The 22,086-nt window shown below is 41.1% G+C and overlaps 1 protein-coding gene across 3 annotated transcripts in view; it reads left to right on the top strand.

Annotated features, from left to right (window-relative positions):
- Positions 1 to 22,086, top strand: part of EIPR1 (EARP complex and GARP complex interacting protein 1) — a 161,761-nt gene that overhangs the window by 98,763 nt on the left and 40,912 nt on the right. For all 3 annotated transcript variants that reach the window (XM_055121564.1, XM_055121566.1, XM_055121565.1), the window contains one exon: positions 14,902 to 15,058. In XM_055121564.1, coding sequence (XP_054977539.1) covers positions 14,902 to 15,058 — 157 coding nt within the window. The remainder of the gene's footprint in view (positions 1 to 14,901; positions 15,059 to 22,086) is intronic.

The following is a 22,086-nucleotide window of genomic DNA, read 5'->3' as shown; positions in this document are numbered from 1 at the left end:
TCTGTGTGTTTCCCTAGCAGTCAGCCAAGAAAATCCTGAAGATTGTGTTGGTCTCTTGAATCAACTCGTTGGGGCCATACCTCTCCAGGTAAATATGGGAGCTAGCTGTGTATCATGGAGATCATGTAATGGGAATTCAGGACTTACAGAATGTGAAAAGGAAAGGACATTTCCTTCGGGTGACAGACATGTGTGTGTATGTGTGTGTGTGTGTGTGTGTGTGTGTGTGTGTTTTAAAACACAGTTAAATAGATTTAGTTAAATAACTGTGATTTATGAAGGAGTAGATAGTTAAGTTTTAGGCATATAATATTCAACACCAATATCACCACACCAATATCCCCTTCCCTCCACCAGTTATCCCAGATTCCCTCCCACCCATCAGTTTGCCCCCTTGACAGGCAGGCATATAACAAATTTATTTCATATTACTTGGTCCAATAAAACTTAAGCGTATAACAAATAGAATTATCAGAAAATAAATCATCAAATGAATGATGGTTAATTGCTATATATTTTTTTCTATTTTCTTTTTAATTGAAGCAGAGTGAGATACAGACTTACAAAGTTGTTCATGATTGGGTATCAGTCATAAAAGTTCCAACACCTGTCTCTTTACCAGAGTACATTTCCCACCACCAGTGTCCCCAAGTTTCCTTTTTTTCTTCTCTCTCTCTCTCTCTCTCTCTCTCTCTCTCTCTCTCTCTCTCTCATTCTCTGGGTCTTATGGTTTGCAGTACAGATACTGAAAGTTTATCACATATATCCCTTTACCTTACTTTCAACATTCAGTTCCTATCCAAAATGATCATTTTCATCTATTATTGTCATGCTGGTTCCTTCTCTATCTTAACTGCCTTCACTGCCACAACCCCTCCCCACCACACACACACTTTTGTGGCAAACTTCCAACCATTGACCAGAACTTCTGGTCCCTGGTTTTCCCTAGCCTTGATATTAGTCTCATTATATATATATATATACATATATATATACATACATATATATATCACTGTACATATATATATATATATATATAGAGAGAGAGAGAGAGAGAGAGCACTGTAGCACTGTCATTTCATTGTTCATCGATTTGCTCGAGCGGGCACCAGTAACATTTCCATTGTGAGACTTGTTGTTTTTGGCATATCGAATACGCCATGGTTAGCTTGCCAGGTATATATGTCTATATATTTTAATATTCCACAAATGAATGTAGTCATTCTATAACTTTCCCTCTCCTTCTAAGGCATTTAACTCAGCATGATACTCTCCATATCCATACATTTATCTCCTGTGGATTTAAGAACATTATTACTTCTTGTGTGAAACACACTCAGATGATAATAAATGTTCAAGGTCCCTGACTCATGTTCATCTTATAACCGGAACCGAGATCATTCATTCTAAAGTATGTTGATTTTTTTGTTGTTTATTTTTTTGGTTTTATTTTGCACTGCAAATGTAGTGTGGTGCAGTGCAGTGCACAGTGGGTAGGGCATTTGCCTTGCATGCAGCCGACCTGGGTTCGATTCCTCCGTCACTCTCGGAGAGCCTGGCAAGCTACCGAGAGTATCCCACCTGCACAGTAGAACCTGGCAAGCTCCCTGTGGTGAATTCAATATGCCAAAAACAGTAACAAGTCTTACAATGGAGACATTACTGGTGCCTGCTCGAGCAATTAGATGAACAATAGGACGACAGAGTGACAGTGCTATTTTGCACTGGGTGAATTAGAACTTTACTCTCTGCTGTATTGTGCCTTCTTTCAGAACTCCCGACCTCCACCCCATTGCTTGCAGTTCACCTTCCACACACCTCATCTGTCTTCAAGACTCTAGTCTGGTCCTTGTTGGGCATCAAAATTTATTTATATGGTGTTAGTTCATTTGCTTTATCCCAAATTGAATGTGGAATACTCTGTCTTCCCAGGCCTTTGTGCCCTTAATCGTTCTTCAGGAACACCACTGCATATATTTTTGTACATGCCCAACTGTACACTGGGGGTGTATAAAAAAGTACCTCTTTGGGGCATGTCTATAATTCTTTCCACATCAGAATGATGTGGGGAGGCATCTCTTTTTACTTTAGTACTATACCTGGATATCTCTCTTCATGTCCTTGTAGATCTTGGCTTTGTATTATTTGATCATATATGTTTTATATCCTTGTGATGTCTATATCTGACTCAACTCTGTATTTCATATCCAAATGCAAGCAAGCACACAGATGATTGTAGTTAGCTGCTCAGTGATATATATATATATATGTATATATATATACATATATATATATAATGGAATTACCATGAGTCACAGTTATAAGTTTGTTCATGATTGAGTTTCAGTCATGCAATGTTTCAGTACCACCCTTCACTAGTGTATGTTTCCTGCCACCCGTGTCCACAACATCCCTCCTGACCAGCCTGCCTATGTGGAAGGCACTTTCTCTCACTCTCTCTCTCTTTCTCTTTCACTCCTTTTAGACACTGTGTAATATCACTGTCATCCCGTTGCTCATCGATTTGCTCAAGCAGGCACCAGTAACGTCTCCATTGTGAGACTTGTGGTTACTATTTTTGGCATATCGAATATGCCACAGGTAGCTTGCCAGGCTCTGCCGTGTGGGTGAGATACTCTTGGTAGCTTGCCAGAGGAATTGAACCGAGGTTGGCCACATGCAAGGCAAATGCCCTACCCGCTGTGCTATCACATTGTAAAGATAAGACATTTAAACATCAGAGACAAAGCAAACTGCCTAAACTTCAGAGCTGGTCTGTTCCCCTGCTGTCTCCTGCTTCTGGCTCCTAGGGGTCTGGCAATGGCCCTGTCCTCTTTCTCCCTCTTCTCTTCTGCTTCCCAAGTCTCCCTCTGCAGGAGCTCTGGCCATTCACAAAACTCAACTGTTGCTACCATCTCTCTCTCTCTCTCTCTCCACACCTCTGTCCACAAACATAACTGCAGGCAGGACTTTGCACCTCAGCTCCAATTCCATATATTACTTCAGGGTCTTGGAGAGTCAGTGCTGTCATGGTCAGGGTCTGCTCCATGCTGCACTCTGAGTCTGACTTTTCTCTGAGTAGTACCTTTAGTTTTCATCTCAATCTGCAGCTTCCAGTGCCTCCCAACACCCAGGATGTCACTAACGTCTCTGAGTTTCCACACGGTCACACCTGTGCCATTTCCCCCCTTCTGCTTCAGATGCCTCCTCTCTTTTCTTGGTACATTCTCGGTGGGTTTTTCCACGTCTTCCTCTCTAAGCATCCATTCTCCACATCTGTCCTCTGAATTTTCTGATCTTCTCAGATGGAACACTGTCCTACTCCACCTTAGCCTAATGGTTCTCAGAGAGCTTTCCAATAAATCCCAAACCCTCATCAACCTGGATGCATGTATCTGGATATGCCTCACCTCTGAGGGTGCTCTGATTGCAGCCAACAAAACTGCTCCACTGAGGAAATGTGTGTAATATAATATATATATATATTTCACACACATATGTATATATATGTATGTATATATATAATGTAATCCAAGTGGGGCTGGAGCGATAGCACAGCGGTAGGGTGTTTGCCTTGCATGCAGACTGACCTGGGTTTGATTCCTCTGTCCCTCTCGGAGAGCCTGGCAAGCTACTGAGAGTATCCCGCCTGCATGGGAGAGCCTGGCAAGCTACCTGTGGCGTATTCGATATGCCCAAAACAGTAACAACAAGTCTCACAATGGAGACGTTACTGGTGCTCACTTGAGCAAATCGATGAGCAACAGGATGACAGTGATGACATAAATCTTACAAATGAGCGCAATCAATCTTGTTTGTCCCTCTCTCTTGACTTATTTCTCAGTATGATACTCTCAGTATGATACTCTGTATGTCTGTTCCTGTATGAGCAAATTTCATAACTTAATCTTTCCTAACAGCTGCATAGTATTCTATTGTGTAGATGTACCACAGTTTTTTTTTTTATTATTTTAATTCATTATCTGTTCTTGGCACATGGGTTGCTTCCAGATTCTGGCTATTGTGAATATAGAAGTGTGAGTTCCTTTTTTTCCTGCATCTGTGCCAGCACTGATTGTTCTTGTTCTTTTGGATGTGTGCCAGTCTTTGTGGTGTGAGAGGATATCGCATTGTAGTTTTGAATTGCATCTCCCTGGTGATTATTGATGTAGAACATTTTTTCATGTGCCTTTTGGTCATTTGTATTTCTTCTCCCCATTTTTTGATGGGGTTGGATGTTATTTTCTTGTAAAGTTCTGCTAGTAACTTATATATCTTTAATATTAACCCCTTATCAGATGGATGTTAAGTAAATCATTTTTCTCATTCCATAGGCTGTCTTTCTGTCCTGGTAATTGTTTCTTTTGAGGTGCAGAAGCTTAGTTTAATGTAGTCCCATTTGCTTATATTTCTTCCATTTGACTCGGTCAGTGGTGTTTCAGCCTTGAAGTTGCCTTTAGCTTCAGTGTCATGGAGAGTTCTATCTAAATTTTCCTCTATGTACCTTATGGATTCAGGTCTGACTTTTGTGTAAGGCATTAGAAAGAGATCTGACATTTTTTCTTTTTGTTTGCTTTGTTTTTTGCATATAACTTACCAGTTTTCCCAAACCACACATTTATACACACACACACTGAACCCCTGTTTTCATTTACTCCTTAAAAGCAAATATTTTCTTACTGAGCTTTAGTCTTGTTGATATATAAAGATGCTACAGAGCTATGTTGAAGTCTCTGACTACTATTTTGTTATCGATGTTTTTCTTCAAGCTTATTAGTAATTGTTTTAAGTATTTTGCTAGTCCCCCTTTAAGTATATGTATGTTTAGAAGTGTGAGTTCTTCCTGGTGTACAGATCCTTTGATCATTAAGAAATGACCTTCACTATCTTTTATAACCTTTTAAGCCCGAAGTCGATATCATCTGATACTAGTATAGTCAGCCTAGAATTTTTGAAGGTTTTTTTTTTCTTGAAACCTTTGACTCTAAGTCTCTGTTTGCTCTGACTATTCAAATGTGTTTCTTGCAGGCAACAGAATGTTAGGTTTAATTTTCTAATCTATTCTGCTACTCTGTTTCTCTTAATTGGCACATTTAGCTCATTGGAGTCTAGAGATATTATTGTCATGGAGTTCTGTGCCATCTTTCTTCAAGAATTTGGCATGTTCGTGGGACACATCTTGTCTTAAAGTAGCCCCATTAGTTCTTCTTATAAAGATGGTTTTGAGTCTATGAAGTTTCTGAGTTGTTTCTCTGTGAAGTTGTGAATTGTTCCCTTAAATCCGAATGGGAGTTTTGATGGGATTTGTATTCTTAGTGAGGCATTCCTTGTTGAGTTTTTTCATGATATCCCACCATTGTCTTCTGGTCTAGAGTGTTTCATTTGATAAATCTGCAGAAGTTCCTAAGGACCCTCCTTTGTTTCTAATTTCCTTTTTTAATCTCGATCTTACTGCTTTCAGTATTCTGCCTCTACCTACGGCCTTCATCATTCTGGTCAGGATGTGTCTTAGAATGTTTTTATTTGGATTTCTTTTAGCTGGTACTCTTCGGGCCTTCTGGGTCTGGGTGCATGCCCTCTTCACTCTTGGAACTTCCCAGCAATGATGTCTTTAACTGTTGCTTTTTTTTTTTTTTTTTGCTTTTTGGGTCACACCTGGCGATGCACAGGGGTCACTCCTGGCTCTGCACTCAGAAATTACCCCTGGCCGTGCTCAGGGGACCATATGGGATGCTGGGATTTGAACCCGGGTCGGCCGCGTGCAAGGCAAACGCCCTACCCGCTGTGCTATCGCTCCAGCCCCTGACTGTTGCTTCTTCATCAGGGTTGTCATTCTGGCCCTCTGGACCCCAATGACTCTTTTTTTTTTTTTTGCTTTTTGAGTCACACCCAGCAATGCACAGGGGTTACTCCTGGCTCTGCACTCAGGAATTACCCCTGGCAGTGCTCAGGGGACTGGGATGGGATGCTGGGAATCGAACCCGGGTCGGCCACGTGTAAGGCAAACGCCCTACCCACTGTGCTATCACTCCAGCCCCGGGACCCCAGTGACTCTTATGTTGTTCCTCTTAAATTCATTCCAAAGTTCTCTTATCAGCTGTTTCTTTATTTTGAGGCTTTCTTGCTGTTGTCTTGAGGTTTTCTGCACCTCATCTTGCTCACTAATTTGTCCTCAGCTGCTGCTCCTATGCTGTTAAGGGCTTCTAGTGACTTTTTCATTTCACCCACCAAGTTTCTCAATTCTGTCATTTCAAAGTTTGTAATTTTCTCCTTTCTGCTAGCATATCCTCTTGTGTTTTACTGGCGGTCTGCTCTCCTGTTTCTTTGAGCTCTGTATATATCCTCAACTGTTCCTCTCTAAATTCTTTATCAGAGAGGTTTTATAGCTTGCTATTACTGGTTGAGTCTTCTGGGCCACCATCTTCACTCACTAAGCCTGGTAGTGTTCTGCATTGTTTTCCCATTGTGATGTTTGTAGTTGGAGCTGACTCTTGTGGTTTTTATGTGGTAAGGGACTATAGCCAGGATGTTTTTGCATGATCATGGCGAGTTATGAAGAAATGCACGACTTTGGAGAATAGTGTAGCAGTGGCACTCTTCATGGGCAGGAATAACTTTAATCTGGGGGGAGGGAAAGATGGAGACCCTGAATCCCAGTTGGCCCCCCAGTGCCAGTTGCTGACATGTGGCTTGCCTCAGTGTTTTGTACTGGGGTTGAGTAGGGCAAGCAGGGTGGCTAGCTCCTTCGCCTTCCTTTTCCATTTTGTGGGCAGGGATGTTCTTGACCTGGGAGGGCGGGATGGTGATCCTGAGTACCAAGCCAGCCCTGATGCCAGCTGCTGCTGCTGGGCTCACTTCAGTATCCTGGACCAGGGCTTAATGATTTTATAAGTCAGAGTATTAACAAATAATAAACACCCATAAAATTTAGACACGTGTTTGAGATATATTTTCTTTTAGCTACTAGCAGACTGTCTGGGTGTGAGGGAATTGATAATGGGGTTATCTGGACTCAGTTTCATGCTGCAAGTTGTGTTCATCCTCCCTTGGATTAGTGGCAATTTAGGCTGCTCTTACAGCAATGGAATAAGTACGTGCAGTTCAACCTGTTCATGAAACTGCAGCTTCAAGCTTCTGCCAGCTGCACATCTGCTAATACTCCATTGGCAAAGCATGCATTTGTAAGAGCCTGTAAGCGCCACGAGCAGGGGAGTGCATCACCTCAGATGGGAAGGGCTACCATCAAATGGCAGGTGTGGCGACAGGCAGGAATAAGAAAGTAGAAACAGTAGTGCTCCTGTTTTATTTTGGTCAGATTATTTGTTGAAAATAGGATACTATTTTTTTTTTTAAAGCAAATAAGAAAGTACAAGTAAAACTTGCTCTTTCACGCAGCACAACTGCAGCACTGCCGCCTGGTGATTCAGCGCTCGGTGTTTCCTGAGCTGGCTCCCTCTTCCCTAATTGGCGTGTTCCTTGCATTGGTGTTGGGCCATGGAAGTGACCAGAGACTCAGGTGGCTCACCGTAACCAGGCTGCGTCCAAGACTTCGTTTGATAAATGACTCTCAGACTTGTGTTCACTGTGGGGTATGCGTTTGCCCAAGTGTGGTGGTTTCCAACTCCTGGTCTGAGGCTACCTTCTACCACAACTGGATATGGAATCGTGACTTTTAATTTCCCTATGTTTCTGGTTTTTATTTTTATTTATTTTAATTTATTTTTAAGTTGAATCACTATTAATTACAGTGTTACAAAGTTACGCATGATTAAGTTTCAGGAATACAATGTTCCAACCCCAATTCCTGTATCAGTATTTACTTTCCTCCATCAATGCAGTGTCCCCAGTTTCCCTCCTGACCCTTGGCCTGCCAGTATGGCAGGAATTTTTTTTTTTTTTTTTTATCTCACCTCATTCCCTTCCTTTCTTAGACACTGTGGTTTACATACTGAGAGGGCCTCCGCTTCCTTTTCATTCTTATTTTCTGTTGAGCTTGTATGTGTGTATGCAAGTATTAAGCAAGCAGTACTCTGTTGGAGACCCATCTGTTTTGTTTCTAGAATTATCATCTCCCATTCATAACTCTTGGCCAACTGGCTTTCCTTGTCTGGCACCTTGGCCTTGTTGGTCATTACAATAATTGCTACCCTCTGATTTCTGGCAATTAAACACTATCTCCAGGGTGGTATTGCTTTGGGGCCAGGTTTAGCTTCCGAGTCAAGAGAGCAGTCACAGAGCTTATGATCAGCAAGCCATGCTTTGTGACAGCCTCTCTGAGAGTGGGATTGTCAGGTCATCTGGTGGGTGAATGTTCCATTACCAAAGGATTTCCTAAAGTGCCTCATTCTGCACTCTTTCCAGCAAGCTGAGATCCAGGCGCTCTTTATCTTTGCCCATACTTGGTATTATTGATCTATTTATTTATTTACTTTGATTTTGGAGCACCTGGCAGTGCTCACTCAGGGTTTAGTCCTGGCTCTGTTCTCAGGGATCACTTCTGATTTGCTTGGGTGACTAAATGTGATGTGGGGAATCAAACGTGGGTCGGCTGCATCCAAGGCAAGTGCCCTAACTTCTATACTATTGATGTGGTCCTTATTGATTTTTTTTTTAAAGTTAAAGTTTAGTCATTCACTTTAGTCAGTTTTGTATCTCTTTTGCCTTTATTTTGCATTTGATGGGGCAGGGGACAGGAGGCGATATGTTGAACCATGTCTGGCAGTGCTCAGGGACTATTTCTGATTTTGTGTTCAGGAGTGAATGATCCTGGAGGTGCATGACCCTCCAGAGTGCTCAGGGGTCATATGTATTGCAGATTGCTGTGCACAACTATGGCTGCTATATGCGAGGCATGTATTTTAACCTCTATAGTCTCTCTCTCTCTCTCTCTCTCTCTTTCTTTTTCTCTCTCTCTCCTCTTTCTGTCTGGTCTTGAGTGTTGGTAAATCCTATATTCTTTGGGGAAATGCTTGAATCAATCTTCTGTCCATTGAAAAATGGCTTATTTGTCATATTGATTGTAAGAATTCTTTGTGTACTTTTGATGAAGCATTTTGATATATATTATTAACATTTTTTCTGCAGTCCTGCTTCATTTTTAACAAATTCCTCCAAGAGCGGACATTTTATTTTTATTTTGAAGTAATCCAGTGTCTTTTGGTTCTTAAGTTCTTATTCTTAATCTTAATATTCTATGTGTTTTCAGTCTTTTCCTTTATGGTTATGGTTATTGTATGGTTACTGTTTTTTGTTGTTGTTGCTTTTTTTTTTAAAGTATTGAATCAGAGTGATAGTATAGGAGGTAGGGTTTTCACCTTGCTTGCAGCTGACCTACGTTCGCTCCCCAGCATCGCTTATGGTCCCTCACATCCACCACACCACCAGGCATAATTCCTGAGTACAGAGCCAGGAGTAAGCCCTGAACACTGCTGGGCATTGCTCTCCCAAATTAAGAAGAATAAAGAAAACTGAACTAAATCCTATACTAAGTCCACCCCACATGATGAGTTCCTTTTTCTTGCTTTTCTAGTTTCTAACAAACTTTTCTACTATAAGAAAGAAAGAAATCTTTGCTTATCCCAATCTTGCAAGGTTATTCTCCTGTGTATTCTAGGAAAAGATTACATCACTCCATCTTTTACATTTTGATCTTCATATGTTTTGGAATCAGTTTTTGAGCATGTGGTGAATTTGGATGTGAGTTTTTTTTTAATGTGATATACTGTTGAGCCAGTGTCATTTATTTTAAAAAAGTCAACCTTTATCCATCTATTGCAATGAATTTATTTTTAGAAATTAAGTGGCTACCATTGTAAGGTCTGTATCTGACCTTTTTCTTCCCTCTGAACTATTTATTGATCTGTGTAGCAATATAAGACTGATATCTTATTTGTCAAGCATCTGGTTATTTTATTGTTCTACATGATTTATGATTATCTGGGCAGTTTACATTTCCACATAAAGTTTAGGACGTAAGCAGCAGATCATCAATTTCTGCTTGGGAAAAAAGTGTCTGTCTGAGCTTTGATTGAGGTTCTTGTTTCTTGTATAACAGTGAAGCTTGTAATCCATGAACATAGTATATCCATTTATTTAGGACTTTACTTTCTCCCAGCAGTGTTATTTTGTTTTGCCTTTTACATATCTGGTGCATCTTTGGTTTAAGATATAGGATGTTTGAATTTTTGGAAGTGGTATTGTTATTTTTTTCAAATTTCATTCTTTTTAAGTTTTTTGAATACCTTTAAATTTTCAGTTGATTTTTATATATCACCCATGTATTCATAATTCTATAAATATAGTTTCATTTTTAATAGTATCATGCAGATTCTTTTTAATGCTATAAATATAATCATCAGCAAATATGGTTTTGTTTCTTTGCTTATACTTAAATTTCATGTTTTTCTTACTAGACTGAAGTGACTGGTACTGCTGGTATAGTGTTAGCTAGAAGTGGTAACACATAACATTTTTGTCTTGTTCTTTGCTTTGGGGGAAGCAATCAATATTTCTCCTTCAACTTTTGAGGTTATCCTAAGAGTTTTGTTTGTTCTCTTTCTTACTTCTATTTTTCTCCTTTTATTTCCTGGTATATTTCTCAGAACAAGTTTTTATTTTTTTATCTGCTAAAAGTATTATAAGAAATAGGCTTTAAATTACATAAAATTATTTTTTGTGATGATCTCATATTCAGTTTAAGAGCTGAATTATATTGCCTGATTTTCAAATAGCAAAGAACCTTATATGCTCAAAATAAACTTAACTTTTTTTTATACATAGATTCACTTCTGTTTTGTTTGAGATTTTTACATCTACATTCGTGAAACAAACGGCCTATAATTATTCACCCCCCTTTAATATACTTTTCAGATTTGTTGTCAGGAAATGATTCCCATTTTTTTGCTTGAGGAGTTTTATGTGAGTGTTGTTATTTTTCTGTAAATGCTTAGGAAATTTCAAAGGAGTAGTCTTCTAAGTCAGGTATTCTCTTTTCAGTTTAGAGTCCTTGAAGTTTTTAATGTTAGAATCAATTTAGTAGATAAATAAAAATAAAACTAGTAGTTTTTTTAAAAAAATATTCTTCTAGTATCAATTTTTATTTCTTTACTAAGAAGTCACTTGTGGAGGCCACACCTGGCACTGCTTGGGGCCTACCAGGGTCAGTCTTGGAAGTCTGGGGTGGGGAACATGTAGTGCCAGGAGCTGGGCCCAGGCCCTTGCATGTGCAAGGCAAGCAGGTCCTCTACCAGATGACTCACATACCTGGCCCCTCAGTTCTATTAATTATAAATTTTTCTAGTAATGTTCCATTTTATCTGAATTTGAAATATTTTAAATATAAATCACAATGGACTGGAGTGATAGCATAGCGGGCAGGGCGTTTGCCTTGCACGCAGCTGACCCGGGTTCAATTCCTCTGTCTCTCTCGGAGAGCCTGGCAAGCTACCGAGAGTATCCTGCCCCCACAGCAGAGCCTGGCAAGCTCCCCGTGGCATATTCAATATGCCAAAAACAGTAACAACAAGTCTCACAATGGAGATGTTTACCGGTGCCCGCTCAAGCAAATCAATGAACAACAGGATGACAGTGATACAGTGATGCTATACAGTGATAAATCACAATATCTTCATATGATATTTTTAATGGTTATATGATCTGAAGTGATAATCCTCTTTTTATTCTCGATATTGATTACCTATGTTATCTGTTTTTGGAAAAGACAGTCAACTCACTTTTCCTCTTCTTTGTTTCTTTTCTTTGAATTTTATTTTATTTTTATAAAGTTGTTCACAATATTTGATTACATTTAGTATTCAAATACCAATCCCACCACCATTATACCTTCCCACCACCATATTTCAAATATTTCCATCCCGAACCCCAAACCCTGCCCCCAAAGCAGAACTGAAATAATTCATTTTGTATTGCTTCTTATGAATAGTCCACTAAAAATGATCCAAAAAAGGTTACTTAGAGGAAAGTGTGTGAAGATTGTTGTATTTCACCTGGGAGCCATTAAGCTGTTCTATAAGAGATTAGTAACATGTTGTTAGAGGTTGAGCCTTGTGTGCTTATATGTATCTGTATAAGTATACTTCCCCCTAAGATTGGTTGCCTTCTGCTTTAAACCCCATCAAATGTGGGATGCTACTCTTGGTAGATCAGTGGTGTAAAGTATGAGATGTTGTGCATTGTAGGAATAGACTCACTCTTGGGGGAGGTTTGTCTGAGCATGTGGAGAGGGGCCATGGGTATGGCTGTGGTTGAGTTATGAAGGTTTTCAGCTGTTGGGGCTGGCTTCATTGGGGTGGGGAGGGGACCTCTCTGCCATCCCCCTCCGGGTTGCCCTGGATGAAACAGCCTGGCATGGGGTCTGGAGGCATTTCTATGGCATTTTCACTTTCCATTTCTAAATTCATTTCTCTCCTCATTTATTCTCACTTCTTCCCTAATGCTTCACCCTCAGCATCCTTTTAGGGAGTGAAATAAAGCTGCTTTCCTACTTACCTGCTAGTGCCTTAGGATTCTCTATTCCCGTGTTTTGCATCACTTGGCACTGTGCATCGACTTCCCAGCTTCTACACTCTTCTTGTTCTTTTCACTGTCCTTGTGGGCTTATGTCATAACAAAGAAAATAGAGCCCCAAAGCTCTTACTATATATTAGGAGGATTTTTAATGGAGTGAAAGTTGAGGTGAGTGGCTCTTCACTTAGTTGTTTTCCTGAATGTTCCCTCTTTGCTTTTTCTGTCAAGTTATTGGACTCTGGTGTGGCCAGTTAACAGTATAAGATGAACAGAGAATCTTAGAAATTTTGATATCCAACTTACGAATTTATGCCATGTATGTGTCTGCTTTGAAGAGAGGAAGCATGTTGGTAATTGGATAATATTACTTCATAGTGCCCTCTTTGTTTTGTTGAAAGGTAAGAGGAAGTGATTGAGGAGTGGTCAAACACACAGTTACAAGAAAAGAATTCTTTCCCTGACACCTGAACAAAATTTTCCAAAGAAGCAGTTTATTTCATGAGTAATCTGCTACTAGTCATTTCCTTCCTGCATTAGATATTTTACTATTCCCTACCTTCCATCATTTATGTGTTACACTCATTTTATAATCAACTGCAATTTAGCTCTCATGTTATTAATTCCATATTTTCAGATAGGAAATTTTCTTTTTTACTTCATTATTTAGCAAGATTAATCTGTGCCTCTATTGGGTGAATGTTTCAGGCTTTTATTTTCCTTTCCAACTCAAAAATGCAAACTTCCTCTCTTATTATTTGCTTATTTTTAAGAGTGCATTGCCAATTTCATAGCTTTATAAGAAGACTGTAAGTTAATTTTTTTCATGTCAACAGAAGCCTTTTGCCCATTATATTTTCATAGTTAAACATGGAAAGTTTAGCATTTATGTATACATATACACACATACATAACATAAATTATTCTTTTTTAAAAGCCATAGCTCTGTTTTTCTTTTAGAACTAACTAGTTATATGAAATGAGAAACAGTTTAGATTCAGAAAATTTTGACTGAAATTTTGATTCTTCTACTTGTTATTTGATAATAATGGGAAGTAATGGTAATAATTATAATATCAGCACAGCAAGGCATTGAACTATTTATGTTCACTGCTGTATATCTTTGTTGATCAGTTTGGTATTTAGAGGAAGGATCATTGTACCTAATAAGAAATAGTATGTTTTGAAGTGTAATGTATGGCTTCCTCTCCTGCTTTTTTTCTTGGCAGGAAATGCTACTTATAAGGTGTTATTTTTCCTTCTAACAATCCTTTTCTTTATTTGCATCAATAGATGATTTAATGTTGAAACCCGGTCATCATTTTGTCGCTGTTTATTAAAGGCAGGCTTTAAAGGGGGGAAGATATACACATGTATAGTTTAGAACTAAACGGAAAGCAAATTTAGAAAGGTTTGTGTAGTGAATCTTTCAATTTTTCTAATTGAAAAATTATTTTTGTGATGAAATTTTTATCACATAACATCTTGATGGGGAGGGCACTTGTCTTAGGAAAATAATTTCTACAGCAGCAAAGAAAAAGAGGCTGGCGTGTTCCAGAATACAGGTGGCCCCATTCTGTCTTGTGTGAGTTTCATTCCTTTATCCGCAAAGTGGCTTTTCGTGGTGCCATAAGAATACGCAGAATTATGAGTGTCAGGACGGAGAGTGGGGTACCAAGCAGGTGCCAGGGGAGGGTGTGAGGATACCTGTGTTAGTAGCAGATGCTATGCCACATGGTGCAGTGGAAGACATTAATAGGCCTGCGCTGCTAGCTGCCCCATGTACCAGTTTACAGAACATATTAATACAGGGGGCTCAGCCATAGTCCCCCGACTCCCCCACATTTCTCACTTCCAGTGCACTGGGGTCTACTGACACTGAGGGCACTGTTTCCAAATGGAGTAGTGCACATAAAGCTTGGTACATATGTCAGTTGCCCTCAAAACTCAGGAGGAAAAAACCCATTCAGTACCCATCTTAGACACGAGTGGCATTTGTGGTGTTATATCTTTAGTCCCCCCCACCCACCCACTACCTATTTTCTCCTAATTTTGAGGAACTGTTGAAAGAGATCAAAAGGAAATAGATTTTGAGGAAATCAAATTTTCTTCTGCAGCAGGAAGATGGTTTTAAACAAGCAAGTAGCTAGTGGGTCTAAGTGGCTGCTGTGTGAGTCGGATCTATTTTGCTTGCTGGTTCTGGGCTTTGCCTCTTTTTGCTCTCTCTTATTCTCTCTCTCTCTCTCTCTCTCTCTCTCTGCAGTTTAAATATTTTAAGTAGCAGATGTCCCATGCCTCTGCATGTGTGTGAATGTGGGTGCACTGTCTGTCGAATGCGGCGTGTCCCCCACCCTGTTGACACTCTCCTCTGTTGCTTAGCTTCAGACAGCAAAGTCCTGACATGTGCAGCTGTGTGGAGGATGCCGAAGGAATTGGAACCAGGCAGCCATGAGTCCCCGGACGATTCCTCAAGCACCGCACACACCCTGGAGCTACTCTGTCACCTTGACAACACAGCCCACGGCAACATGGCTTGGTAGGGTTCTGCGTATTTCATCTGTCCAGCACAGGGCTGCCGGTTCAATGATGCCCATTGTGCACGTACTTCCTGCAGAGCCCTGTGTCCTGAGAGCTCTCCTTTCCTAAAGAGGGGGTGCCGATGGCTCCCTTGCGTTCTCATTTCAGTCGCAGTTGTTTGCTAGCTTCAACACATGTGTGGAAGCCCCACCATACTCACACTGCAAGATACTGGTTGCTTTCTGCCTAAAGGCAGTGTTGCTCATTTATCTTGGCAGGATTTTAGAACCAGGTACTGGGTGGGGCTTCAGTTCCACATTCCTTTTTCACGTTGAAAAATTTACCTTTACTCGGCTGTCTTATAAGTTACGTGTCACCTTGGGTGCAGTCACACTGTCTCTCTCATAGGCTAAATATGGATGCACTGTGTGCCTGTAGTCCATACCTCCAAGTCCCTCCCCACGTCCTCGACCTTGGGTTTGTTTCTGCCCGTGTTAGGGAGATGACAGCACCATTCTTTAGGCCTCTCACTGCCCCTTTGCTGTGATGGAAGATTTGCTTCATTCACCAAGGGAACCCAGGGGTGGCCTTCCACAGATGATTCACTGCCCATCACTGTAGTGGCTGAAGCCTGGGCAAGCCAATAAAGCTGTGCCTTCCAGAACCACTTTGGGAGCGCAGCATTGTTACGGGTGCTTACAATAATAACAGTGATTATTGTCTCACTTAATACAGTAGCACTTCCGAGTGTCAGAGCAGGAGCCACGGAGTCAATACTGACTTAGTCATCTCTATCAATTAAATAAATTTAATCCAACAGATCTTTATTAAGCACCTGCTGCACACACCTGCCAGACTCCAGGGATGCTCCGGTGACGGTTCAGGGGACCCAGCCTCATAGGTCGCAGTCTCTTGGGGGAGACTCGATGTAAACATCTAACCAGACACAGGGTAGGCATGCCCGACACCGAAATTATTATGAAGTGTGTGCCGTGGGCCCCCGAGGAGGGAGTAATTAATTTTTACTAGAGGAATGGAAGAGGGATGAGAGAGGTGCTTAGCAGATGGCATTTGGAGATGTGCCTGAGCGGCGAATCCCAGCACCCAGCACCAGCTGCAGTGACGGGGGTCGACACTGGGGGTCAGCAGGGCGTGCAGGATTCCAGAGGCTCTTTGTGGGCTGGGATCTCATGGGTTTATTCCAGGATTGTGAGGCTTCCCAATCAGCAGTTAGTTCTTTTAGGCATAGCCCGACTGGTAAAGTCAGATTAAGTTCTATAAAAAAGGAGAAAGAGATGCCCATAGAGAGGAGTTAGCCTTGTCTCTTACCTGCCTGAGCAGAGTAAGTGGTGGGAACGGCCTTCTGCAAATCAGCAGCAGTGCACTGTTGGCCATTCATTGGTGCCAATAGTAACCGCATTTCTCTGGAAAAATGAGTGTGTGTGTTTGTGTATGAATGTGAAATATATTTGTGTGTGTGCATGCATGTGCATGCATGTATGTATGCTTAGGTGCATGTGTGCAATCCATGCATAGGTGCATGTGTGTGCCTATATTAACACACCTTTGCATGTGTTTTTCACAAGATTTACCATCATCAAGAATGGAGGTATGATTGTGCAGGCCTGCAGTCACTTTGGAGAGGGCAGTGTGTTCAGCTAGTAGCAAGTACAGAGCCCAGTCGAGCTCAGAAAAAGACACGCCCTGTTTGGGTAAACCTCCTCAACTCCCTCTCGATTCACTTATATCCCCTAATGTACCATCCAGAGAGGCAGGCTTTCCTGTTCATGTGCACTGCAATGAAACAAATTGGAGTGAAACCCGGAGTCCAGATCACACATCAGGAGAGGAAGTCATATTAGAAATAGTTGTTGAAGAAGAAGCTGTTGCTCTTCAGTCAAAGTGAACTGTCAGGTTGGAGGAATAGCACAGCAGGAGGGCGTTTGCCTTTCACAAGGCCAGCCCGGGTTCGATTCCCAGCATCCCATATGGTCCCCTGAGCACCACCAGGGGTAATTCCTGAGTGCAGAGTCAGGAGCAACCCCTGTGCATCGTGTGTGACCCAAAAAGAAAAAAAAAGTGAACTGTCTTTCTGAAATTCAGCTTGGAATTTTTAATTGTGAGTTTGCTGCTCTGGATTTACAGTGTTTTGGGGAGTCATTTGTTCCCTATTACCTGGTTGTCCATGTTTCTGCACTTTTTACTTGGAGTACTGTAAACCCTCAGGTTAAAAAGGTAGGGGTGATCCACAGAGACCCTGTCTCTCAAGAAAACTTACGTAACTGCAGTGCAATGTCATTACAAGGCCATTGGATTTGATACAACCCACTGACATTATTCACATTTCACCCAATTCCTGTGTACTTGTGTGTACATTAAGTTCTGTGCCAGGTGGTTCCAAGTACAGTTTGTGCACTCATCACTGTAATGAAGATGCTTATCCATGATCTACTGTGCTTTCTCATAGCCACAGTCATCACTTCTCTGCCCCATTCTTAATCCCTGGCAGCTCTGAGTCTGCATTCTGCCCCATGAACTCATCACCTCAGGCATGTTCTATAAATGAAATGACTCCAGAACTTTTGATGGTGGTTTTTACCACTTGTCACACTCCCTGGATGGTTGTCCTAGTTACCAGGTTTTTTGATTGGTGGTCCTTTATAGCTAAGAAGTATTTCATGGCAGAGGAATACCATGTTTTCCAGGTGTAACCATTTACCTATTGAAGGACTTCTAGGTTTCCCCCAGTTTGTGGCTATTTTGGATGAAGTTGCTCTCTTTATGGGATTTTCCACAAAAATAATTTTTAAATTCCTTCTGGCTAACTGCCACAATATGCAGTTTCAGTATCTCCTAGTATTACCTTTTGTAGAAATCACTGCACTGTTGTTTAGAGCAGCTGTCTGCTTTATATTTCTACCAATGGTGCATGAGGAACAGTTTCTGCATCCTCCCTACTTTTAGGGCTATGGAGGGTGTTCTTCTGTGATACCAATTTTATTATTAGTCAGGGAATTTGTTTTTTATACTTTATTAAAACACCATGGTTTGCAAGGTTGTTTAGAATACAGTTACAGGCTTTTGATATTTCAACACCACTTAAAAAAATTCAAGTCCTGTAAATATGTAGAGGTGAAGGATATAGTTTGGGATCAAACAAAAGTTAATTGGTAACATATTTTGTTTGTTTGACTGCCTTTCACTTTGTGGGGAGAGGTGGTAGGCTTCCCCCCAAACTGTTTCTGAGTGCAGTTTCAGCAGACTGGCTCCAGACATTTTCCTGAGCAATGACCCCACTATAGGGCATGTTCAGAAATGCTGCATGATTACCAATCTGACGGATTTGTTACTGCTCCCTAGAGACTGAGGTCTGGGACTTCATCCTCAGGGACACTCAGTGATAGTCCTGAATGCCGCATGCAGAGACCCTCACTTTCATCTGCAGATTTGAGCAGTGTGTTCATGAGTCAGCCACGTCTCCATTGTCTCTGGCTTCATTTGGAAATAGTAAGGACAAAGAAAACGGAAAATGTTTGTTGTGCTGCTGTGTTTGACTTCAGTGTTGTTAGGTGTCACCTGCTGATAGATGCTGAGAAGCTCAGGCCTGAGGGTCACCCGGCCCAATCTTGTATACTTTTCTGCCCAGATAAGGCTATACAGTCATTGGAAAGTTGCCATTTCTCTAAATTAAGTCTATTAAGTCTGTTAATTGGGCTGGAGCGATAGGGCAGTGGGTAGGACGCTCGCATTGCATGCAGCCAACCGGAGTTCAATTCCTCCGCATGGCAGAGCCTGGCAAGCTACCCGTGGTGTATTTGATATTCCAAAAACAGTAACAGCAAGTCTCATAATGAAGACGTTACTGGTGCCCACTCGAGCAAATCGATGAGCAACAGGATGGCAATGACAGTGACAGTGATGTCTGTTAATGTTTCATGGTTGTTTTAGTGGCTCCATAGAGGGATCTCTGAAAGGAAATGTGGTAGTCACCAGGTATATTAGGATGCTTAATAAAAAAATAACACAGGAAAGGCTTCCTCAGTTCTTCATTGGCTCGTTTTTCTTAAGTCCACACTGAAGGGCCCCATTGCCTGAAGTACTGTGATGTTTCCATTAAAAAGCCCCAGGTTTGGGGCTCACCTCTTTTGAGACTCCCTCTTGGCTATTCTCTAAAAGAAACACTGCTTTACCTCACCTGGGCCTGCCAATTTTATCTTTCAAGAGAGAAGTATCATTGCCTGACACTCCTGTCTGTGTTTATGCTTCGGTTTCTTTCTCTGCAGACTAAGGTGCCCTAGGTAGAGGCTTTGTCCCAAGGCCAGTGCCCAAGCAGGAAGGAGCTTCCTGTCAGTACTGTTTGTGCTGTCAGCACCAAGGTCAGCGTCTGACACGCAGTAGGCGGCCCTTGTCATAACCTGCTGTTTATTTAGCACCAAGGACAGCACCCAGCACGCAGGGCTGTGGTGATTCCTGCTATTATAGTCTGGTTATTCAGCACCAAGGACAGCGTCCAGCTCATACTAGAGCTGTAGTTCACAGGCGATTGTATCCAGGATAAGCATAATGCGCCCTACCTCTGAGTCAGACTCACTTTGGGGGGGGGGGGGTTCATGTTCAACACCCCCCTCTGTTCCTCACAATGGTCCCAAAAAGGAACTGTTGTTCTCTCACAAGGTATTGAGAGGAAGACAATACGTTTAGACTGAGTCACTCTTCAGTGAAGTAGCTGGGATTTATAGCCAAATAGTCTGACCCCAGGACCCCACTAATGGATCCAGATTGGCCTCCATCCAGAATAAGCAAAAATGAGACTTCTGTGGTCATCATGTTGTAGTTTAGAAGACTTATCAGTTTGTGGATCACCAATCATGTGATTTGGAAGTTGTTTCAGTTGCTTAAAATACAGATCCAGCTTTATCGGAGTAGTTTTGTGAACATTTGCACATCTTCTAGTTAGCTAGTCCTTTTTAAATGATGAGTATAATAAATATATTGTGGTTTATAGTGGAGTTATTCATTTTCCAAGTAATGAAGATACCTTTATAAAAATAATGTATTAGTAGTTTCAGCTGTGCATCATTGAAAATCAACAGGTGCATATAATGTACTAAATCCACCACTAAATTTCCAATTTCATCCTTCACCATGTAGCTTTACCCTTAGTCTTGATTTACTTCACCCATTCCTTTAGGCTAGATTGTCTTAGAGTCCAGAATCTTTTGTTTATATGTTTATTTAGCTAATACATTTGCTTCCTATATGTTCCACATTTGTGTGAACTCATAGAGTATTTATATTTCTCCATTGGCTTATTTCACTCAATATATATCTTCTAGGTCCATTCATGGTCTTCCAAATATCAGGATTTTATTTCTGTCTAAAAAATAGGTGAATAGTATTCTATCATGTGCATATTTTTATAGTCATGTTGTTTGTTTCCTGCTCTACAGCTACTTTATTTTCTAACTTATTTTCCCTCTCTCCCTCTTGGTTGGCTCCTCTAGTCATTGTGTGCTTACTTGGGGAAGGAATAGTAGACTTGGGGTCAGTGGGCTCAGCTCTGCCTTCACATATATGATTGATTCATGCTATACCTGGGTCTGTCCTGTCTTTTGGGTCTCTTTTCCTTGGGTGTGAAATGGAGAACTTTATGGGACTCTGATGTCATTTCCAATTCTCAGTTCATCAGATGGAGCAGCATCTCTTTCATACTTAATGGTGTTATGTGCCTTTTAAAAAAGGGAATCAAATAATAACTCATGGTCCTCTTTTCACTCTGACTATCAGACTAAGGTGAGTCCTGCTGGTTGCCAAGGCAAGGCTCTCACTTGCCTGAGATACAGCCTTGGTGACACACTCTGATGATGTCCTCCCGGGATGATGTAGTTCAGCTGATGACTGTCTGCCTGGGGTGGACCTAATGTTGAGAATGCTTTTGTAAATGGTGCGCTGCTCTTTTTAAACTACTGACAGTGTTTCCCATCCCTCCAAATATCACTTATACATGTTAGATGCCTTAAATTGTTTCTGGAACAAGTTGTGCTCTAGATAAGAAAAAATAATGAAATTTTACTCTATTCATGTTGAGGTCAAACCTGAGGTAGTAGTCATTTCTACTGCCCCATGGGTAGTTGATGGCATCACTTTCCAAAGGTACATAATCTCTTTATTTATTTTTATTTATTATTATTTTGTTTGCTTTTTGGGTCACACCCGGCATTGCACAGGGGTTATTCCTGGCTCATACACTCAGTAATTACTTCTGGCAATGCTTGGGGGACTATATGGGATGCTGGGAATTGAACCCGGGTCGGCCGTGTGCAAGGCAAACGCCCTACCCACTATGCTATCACTCCAGCCCCTCATAATCTCTTAAAAAACCCATTTTCTCTTGAGTGTCTTGTGCTTTTTCTATGCAAATAATTTGGTTTCTCTTTGAGTAAGTGGTTGGACTAATTGTTAAACATGTGTCATTGGTACATACAGTATGACTGACAATGAATGTGGAGCAGTGGGCTGTAGTCCTGTCCATGCATGTCTTATCCACACCAGTGTACTTTGGGACCTGACAAAGAAAGATTCCAGAACCTTCCACGGAGCAGCTCCCTCTTGATTGGGTGAGGCCTGGTTAGCTACGACAGGATGAGTTTATGGATCTCCATCACCGTGTGTGTGTGTGTGTGTGTGTGTGTGTGTGTGTGTGTGTTGTACTTGATTTTCTGAGGCACAATTGTGAACGGTATTTAATTTTTTTTAAAATTTTATAGAGCAATTCATAAGATTTCATTTCATTTATTATTCAAATACCAAACCCACCACCATTACACCTTCTCATCACCCAGATTCGGGTGTTTCCATCCTAAACTCCAATCCCTGCCCCAAAGCAGAACTGAAATAATATAATATTTTCTTCTAAGGTTGGTTGCCTCCTACTTTGAATCCCATTAAATGTGGTGCGGTACTCTTGGAGTATGAGTAGGGTGTGTCCTATGAAGTGTCCAGGAAAAGGTTCACTCATGGGTGAGGCTTAGCCCAAGTATGTGGAGG

This window comes from Sorex araneus, chromosome X (assembly GCF_027595985.1).
Source record: "Sorex araneus isolate mSorAra2 chromosome X, mSorAra2.pri, whole genome shotgun sequence".
Lineage (NCBI taxonomy): Eukaryota > Metazoa > Chordata > Mammalia > Eulipotyphla > Soricidae > Sorex > Sorex araneus.
Note: the sequence above shows the minus strand (reverse complement) of the source record. Positions and strands in the feature narration are given on the sequence as shown.